This window comes from Canis aureus, chromosome 5 (genome assembly GCF_053574225.1).
Source record: "Canis aureus isolate CA01 chromosome 5, VMU_Caureus_v.1.0, whole genome shotgun sequence".
NCBI lineage: Eukaryota > Metazoa > Chordata > Mammalia > Carnivora > Canidae > Canis > Canis aureus.
In genome coordinates, this window is record NC_135615.1 from 1,242,872 (window position 1) to 1,250,711 (window position 7,840).

General features: G+C 36.0%; 1 protein-coding gene across 5 annotated transcripts in view; it reads left to right on the forward strand.

Annotated features, from left to right (window-relative positions):
- CCDC7 (coiled-coil domain containing 7) overlaps nucleotides 1-6,147 on the forward strand; it is a 383,481-nt gene extending 377,334 nt beyond the window's left edge. For all 5 annotated transcript variants that reach the window (XM_077896533.1, XM_077896532.1, XM_077896535.1 and 2 more), the window contains 2 exons: nucleotides 3,142-3,373; nucleotides 5,976-6,147. In XM_077896533.1, the coding sequence (XP_077752659.1) occupies nucleotides 3,142-3,197 (56 nt within the window). In that variant the 3' untranslated portion in view covers nucleotides 3,198-3,373; nucleotides 5,976-6,147. The remainder of the gene's footprint in view (nucleotides 1-3,141; nucleotides 3,374-5,975) is intronic.
- The last annotated feature ends 1,693 nt before the right edge of the window (nucleotides 6,148-7,840 follow it).

Here is a 7,840-nt window from a genome sequence, read left to right on the forward strand (position 1 = left end):
TGGAGACCCGGGATCAAATCCCACGTCTGGCTCCCGGTGCATGGAGCCTGCTTCTCCCTCTGCCAGTGTCTTTGCCTCTCTCTCTCTCTGTGTGAGAGAAATTAAAAATTAAAATGATAAATTTTTTAAAAAGTGCTAAATCCCAAAATTGTAAAATTTTTTGTAAATGTAAATGTATATTGTATATATATACAAAAATAAAATTGAATATAGTGAAAGGAAGCCAAAAATGAAGACTATATCTAGAAAAGGCAAATGTAAAAATAGAAAGTTAAAAAAATACTTAAAAACAAAGTGTTGATATAATACAAAACTAGTTGAAAAGGGACAAAAGAAAAAAGAAATGCAAAAAAAAATTTTTTAAGATTTTTTTATTTATTCATTCATGAGAGACACATAGAGAGGCAGAGACACAGGCAGAAGAAGAAGCAGGCTCCACGCAGGAAGCCCGACGTGGGACTCGATCCCAGGACTCCAGGACCACTCCCTGGGCCAAAGGCAGGTGCTAAACTGCTGACCCACCCAGGGATCCCCAAGAAATGGAAAAAATTTAACTGAAAGATAAATAATGAGAAACAACCTTGAATTCTATATATTATTTTCTCCTAGTGCTGGAGTTTTGCAGTCCTGTTTGGTCCATAAACTTGCTGTTTACCTATGCTTCCAGCTGGTCTTCCAGGGGAAGGGGTTTGCTGCGCTGATTCTCAGATGTCTTTGCCTGGGCAGAGTTGCACCAAGCCTTGTGCAGTGGGGGGCCAGGCTCATTGTAAGCTGGTTGCTGTGTGTGGCTTTTGTTCCCTGAAGGCTTTCCAGGCCTCTGTGTGCACCCATTCTGATATTTCTGGGAGAAGTCAGAGGATTGCCCAGTTTCTGTCCTTTATAGGGCCCAGTATGGAAAGCATTCACCCAATAGGGCCCTGCATTGAGGTTTCTGGCAAGCTGAGCTGAGAGCCCCTTCCAGGTTCACTACTGAAACCAGTTTGCCCACTCCAATGCTTGGAAACACTGTCAGCTCAGGCAACTCTGTTCTTTCTGTGACCCTGGGGACCCTGATACTACACTGCCCACCTGGGATTCTGCCCTGCTTCACCACTGAGCACCTTATAGGCAGGGATGTCTCTTGCAGGATCAGATTTCTAAAGGTTCCAATTTTGTGCTAGTTCACTTTCTGGTAACCAGCTTCCACAGGCTCTTTCCCCCACTGTTTATCTTCTGACATATCCCTTCAGTTTTGCTTCTCCATACTCCTACCTTGCAGAAGGTGGGTGCTTTTCTATTTGTAGAATTCTAGTCATTCTTTTCTTATAATTCAGGTTGAATTCATCTAGGTGTTCAAAATGATTTAATAGGAATCTAACTAAATTCAGAGGACCAGATGAAATGAGATCCTCTACTCTTCTGCCATATTACCTCTCCTCCCCTCCAGCAATCTTTTTTTTAATAAATTAATTTTTTATTGGTGTTCAATTTACCAACATACAGAATAACACCCAGTGCTCATCCCGTCAAGTGTCCCCCTCAGTGCCCGTCACTCACTCACCCCCGCCCTCCTCCCCTTCCACCACCCCTAGTTCATTTCCCAGAGTTAGGAGTCTTTATGTTCTGTCTCCCTTTCTGATATTTCCCACACATTTCTTCTCCCTTCCCTTCTATTCCCTTTCACTATTATTTATATTCCCCAAATGAATGAGAACATACACTGTTTGTCCTTCTCTGCCTGACTTATTTCACTCAGCATAATACCCTCCAGTTCCATCCACATTGAAGCAAATGGTGGGTATTTGTTGTTTTTAATGGCTGAGTAATATTCCATTGTATACATAAACCACATCTTCCTTATCCATTCATCTTTCGATGGACACCCAGGCTCCTTCCACAGTTTGGCTATTGTGGACATTGCTGCTAGAAACATCGGGGTGCAGAAGAAATGGACGCATTCCTGGAAAGCCACAAACTACCAAAACTGGAACAGGAAGAAATAGAAAACCTGAACAGGCCAATAACCAGGGAGGAAATTGAAGCAGTCATCAAAAACCTCCCAAGACACAAGAGTCCAGGGCCAGATGGCTTCCCAGGGGAATTCTATCAAACGTTTAAAGAAGAAACTATACCTATTCTACTAAAGCTGTTTGGAAAGATAGAAAGATGGAGTACTTCCAAATTCGTTCTATGAGGCCAGCATCACCTTAATTCCAAAACCAGACAAAGACCCCGCCAAACAGGAGAATTACAGACCAATATCCCTGATGAACATGGATGCAAAAATTCTCAACAAGATACTAGCCAATAGGATCCAACAACACATTAAGAAAATTATTCACCATGACCCAGTAGGATTTATCCCCGGGACACAAGGCTGGTTCAACACTTGTAAAACAATCAATGTGATTCATCATATCAGCAAGAGAAAAACCAAGAACCATATGATCCTTTCATTAGATGCAGAGAAAGCATTTGACAAAATACAGCATCCATTCCTGATCAAAACTCTTCAGACTGTAGGGATAGAGGGAACTTTCCTTGACATCTTAAAAGCCATCTACGAAAAGCCCACAATAAATATCATTCTCAATGGGGAAGCACTGGGAGCCTTTCCCCTAAGATCAGGAACAAGACAGGGATGTTCACTCTCACCACTGCTATTCAACATAGTCCTGGAAGTCCTAGCCTCAGCAATCAGACAACAAAAAGACATTAAAGGCATTCAAATTGGCAAAGAAGAAGTCAAACTCTCCCTCTTCGCCGATAACATGATACATATAAAACCCAAAAGCCTCCACTCTAAGATTGCTAGAACTCATACAGCAATTTGGTAGCGTGGCAGGATACAAAATCAATGCCCAGAAATCCAGCAATCTGTCTTAACAAATTTTCTGGGTGATTCTGGCATAGGCTAAATTTGGAGAACCATTGTACTATATTTATACTGCTCTAAGTTAAGGGTGTCCCAGCATCATTTCTATAGAAACATGGGTTGATTTATGTATGTATTTGTATGATTTATGTACTACTTTTCCATTTCCATTTCCAGTGTTACTATTATTCATATATAATAATGTTTTTCATAGGTTACATATAATAAAAATTAGATCAACTATAATGAAATTAAGTTTTTTAATACACAATAACTTTTCTTTAAAGTGCCACATATTGCTCCCCGAAATTTCTACCACACCCCTGTTTCTGAGAATAAATGAATTCTGGTCAAAATAACCAACATGAGCAAATTCATGGAGATAACAATGAAAATTGCAAATGTAGAAGCTTTACGAAAATTAACACTGACTTGAAAGGATGGTGCTCATTGAACAATAGTGGGAAATACCCTATCCTACGGTAGGTCTAGATCATGGAGGAGCTTCATTGGCAGCAGGTAAGTTTGAATGTTTGCAATGCTTTCTCTTTTTTCTAATTTTAAAAAGTTATTTATATTTTAAATCACAAATGATTAAAATATTCAGCCTACTCAAAATGTTAACATATGAACACTACACAACACATTTCAACAACAAAAAGAAGTACATAAAGTAAACATAAATGCCTCATGACAATAACCCGATTGATATGTATTAGAGCATATTTTGTAGAATTTATAAATTCTACACACACAAAATATAAGTGCTAATAATTTTAAAGACATGACTCTTGCCAATCAATGTTGATAACATTAAAATATTATTTTTAACCACATTTTCAATGTGCCCAGGAGTGAGTAGTACTATTGGATGATATGGTTTGAAATCCAATCTGAATCATTACTGACATGAGTATTTAAATTTATACAATACCCTTTTGAAACTTGAATGTTTTATATATATATATACATATATATATATACATATATATAATCATTCAACATATATATGTTTTATATATGTATATATATCTACAGATATATATTTATATCTCCAGCCGAATTAGAGCATTGAACAATGATATTAATCTAAGTATGTGGAGTTCCATTTAGTGTTACATTTATTATAAAAAATTAAGAGAAAATAGATTTCTTCAGAAACATAAAATAGAAAACTTAATGAAATAATGGCTATTCTCTAAAATCTCTCATTACCTTTAGGTAATGCTTATAATATATGCAGTAGTAAAAAACAGTGTATAGTAGTAAAAAACAGGTAAGTAGAAATCATAAATTGAGCCTAATTAAATTATCAGCCAAGAAAAATAAATAAAATAATTTTTTTGCTAATGACCAATTATCTAGTCTCCAAAACTGTGAAACCACCCCAGAGGTAATATAAAGATGAAGCATATTAACAACTCCTGAGAGTTTTGGAGAGAATATATGCAGAAACAAATAGTAAAATTGTTATTGCACATTACCAAATAATTGGATTGCAAACAAGGTGAATTTTATGTTTCTGTCTAGAATTATTTTTTCAACATAAATTTTAGTTCAACATAGCAATCTGTCCCCATGCATGGCAATTGCTGGGATTACTTAAACTGGACCCATTGCAGCTTCTCATTTTGCCCCTATGGACTATGCAGATAATAGTGTCATATATATTAATTATGTAATAATTTGATTAAATGAGGTAACATATGTGCTAAATTAGCGCTTCTCAAGTGTGTCTACAAAACAGAATTAATCTGCGGTGCTTTTAAAAAACACTAATTCTTTGTTCCCATCCCAGACCAATTAAACCAGATTCTTCATAGTTGTTTCAAATGTACTGCCAGAGTTAAGAACCCTGGTGCTTATCATTTGATGATATAAGAGAAATCAACCAATACTCAAAACCATATACAAATAATTGCAGGGTTTTTTAATAGCCAGAATCTTATAGCTACTGGCAGAGGAAACCCAAAACAAATGTAATCTATATTGGCTCTAGTTAAAAATTCTTCTCCCAAACTGCTTATTTCTTGTCAATTACAACTTTCACTCCAATAAAAATTTCTTGTGATAATGGAAATCTTCTGTACCTGTGCCTCTGATAATGGGGCTCTGAGTCACATGCACTTGTTGAACTCTTGAGATGTGTGACTCTCAAGTGTGACTTGAGAACCTAGATTTTTAATTTTAATCAGCTTAAACCTAAATAGCCATATGTGGTTTATGGCTTCAATATTGAATGGCACAACTCAAGAATTATGAATGATCCAACAGTTAGTCAGGACCTGGAAGGCAGTGAGCTTTTCAGAAAAACACAGGAAATATTTTTGTTGATTAATGACTGATATAAGTAAACACACCCCTGGAGAAGTAGAAGCAGGAATAGTAAGTATTTCAACACTGTTGTTGGATAAAATGTAAGGCTTTTTTATGGTAGTAGAATGTCCCTTAATATTGAATAGACAATGTCAATTTCAACCAAGGACACTGACTATCTCAAATTAGGCCAGAATTAGGACAAAAGTGAGTAGGATCTACAGCCTTTGGAAGGCTTTGGCCACCATCAAAGGTAAGGCAAGCCCTTTCCCTTTTTAACAATGCTCTTAAAAACTTATTCTGACATTTGTTTAAAATGGTAGTGAAGGCTTTATTCAAGACTACTGAATAAGGCAGGGAGACTGAACTCAACTCCAAATACAGTAAAGAGAACTAGGGATTTACAGCTAATGAACAGAGGGAGGAGGTCAATATAAAATTACTAAAAGACCTCAAGAGTAGGAGCATTCCTACTAAACTAGCTGAACAGTATTGCTAAAAGCAGGCCAAGGACAGGGCCAAGGCCTAGTCAAAAAGAGGGCTGTGAGGAGCTTGACTATAATTTGCTTAAGGTGTAAGTCTTTCTCAATGTCCAGCTAAAATAAACTTTTTAGCATTGAGAGAAAGATCACTGATTTTGAAAACCAAAGGTTCTAGAAAATATTTTGAAAAATGGCATGCAGTTGATGTAACATATGCTCTAATAACAAGAAATGCATAAAACCAAAAGTTTCAGAAATGTTTGTATGTGCATATATTAGAAGTTGAATTACATGAAAGTTACAATTACTTGGTTTATTTTCAGAATTCTTCGTTATTACCCAGAACAAACTTGAAAGTGTAAGATCAAAGCCTTTTGTTGCTGGTGTTAAGAAAGAAACTCTACATTGAAGTTCCAGCTTGCTTCTATTCATTAATGTCCCTGCAATATCTTCTGGTGTGGTATAAAAGCAATAAAATGAAATTTGTTCTCTGCAGGTTTTGATATGTCATGATTATTTAAGTGTCATATTTTTTTGCAAATTTACTTTGTACGATGTTACACAGAGAAAAGTCATCTTCACACATTTCTTATGCTTCCAGGTAAATATGTTTAGAAAAGAATATATCTTGCTTTATCTTTTTCACATTAAAACTGGAAATTCATTGAGGAGGTCAGAACAAAGTCTTTATTCTTTATATTATATTTAGTAAACCTGCAAATCATAGTATTTAGTAAAACTACCTATCATACCATGAGCTGTAGTAGAACTATGAAAGATTTATAAACTAAATTTATGCTGGTATCAAAAGGAATATTGAAAAGAATAAGAGGGAAGAACATAAATATTGAATGAATAATAGTCAAGTGTCTTTATGTGGTCTTCTTTTCTCTGTTGGCCCTGGAATAATAATAATAATAATAATAATAATAATAATAATATATTTAATAATATATTAATTTATAATTAATTATATATATTGTTGTTATTGTTATTATCTAATCATGTGTTTCTATTTAAGTGGAGATTTGTTTTATTGTTCTGTTTTTTACTATATGTATATTTTATTGAAGTTCGATTTGCCAACATATAGTATAACACCCAGTGCTCATCCCGTCAAGTGATCCCTCAATGCCCGTCACCCAGTCAACCCACCCACTCACCTCCCATTCCATTACCCCTGTTTGTTTCCCAGAGTTAGGAGTCTCTCATGTTTTGTCACCCTCTCTAATTTTTCCCAGTCATTGTCCCTCCTTTCCTCTATAATCCCTTTCATTATTTTATATATTTACCATATGAGTGAAACCATATGATTGTCCTTCTCCAATTGACTTACTTCACTCAGCATAATACTCTCCAGTTCCATCCACATCGAAACAAATGGTGGGTATTCATCATTTCTAATGGCTGAGTAAATTCCATTGAATATATAGACCACATCTTCTTTATCCATTCATCTTTTGATAGACACTGAGGATCCTTCCACAGTTTGGCTATTGTGGACATTGTTGCTATAAACATTGGGTTGCAGGTGTCTCAGCTTTTCACTGCATATGTATCTTTGGGGTAAATCCCCAGCAGTGCAATTGCTGAGTCATAGGGCAGGTCTATTTTTAACTCTTTGAGGAACCTCCACACAGTTTTCCAGAGTGGCTGCACCAATTCACATTCCCACCAACAGTGCAAGAGAGTTCTCCTTTCTCCACATCCTCTCCCAATATTTGTTATTTTCTGTCTTGTTCATTTTCCCCATTCTCACTGGTGTGAGGTGGTATCTCATTGTGGTTTTGATTTGTATGTCACTGATGGCAAGTGATGCAGAGCATTTTCTCATGTGCTTGTTGGCCATGTCTATGTCATCCTCTGTGAAATTTCTTTCTGTTCATGTCATTTGCTCATTTCATGATTGGATTGTTTGGTTCTTTGTTGTTGAGTTTAATAAGTTCTTTATATATCTTGGATACTAGACACTTACCTGATATGTCGTTTGCAAATATCTTCTCCCATTCTGGAGGTTGTCTTTTAGTTTTGTTGACTCTTTTGCTGTGCAGAAGTTTTTTATGTTGATTAATCGAAATGCTTCATTTTTGCTTTTGTTTCCCTTGCCTTCATAGATGTATCTTGAAGAAGTTGCTGTGGCCAAGTTCAAAAAATGTGTTGCCTGTGTTCCTCTCTAGTATTTTGATGG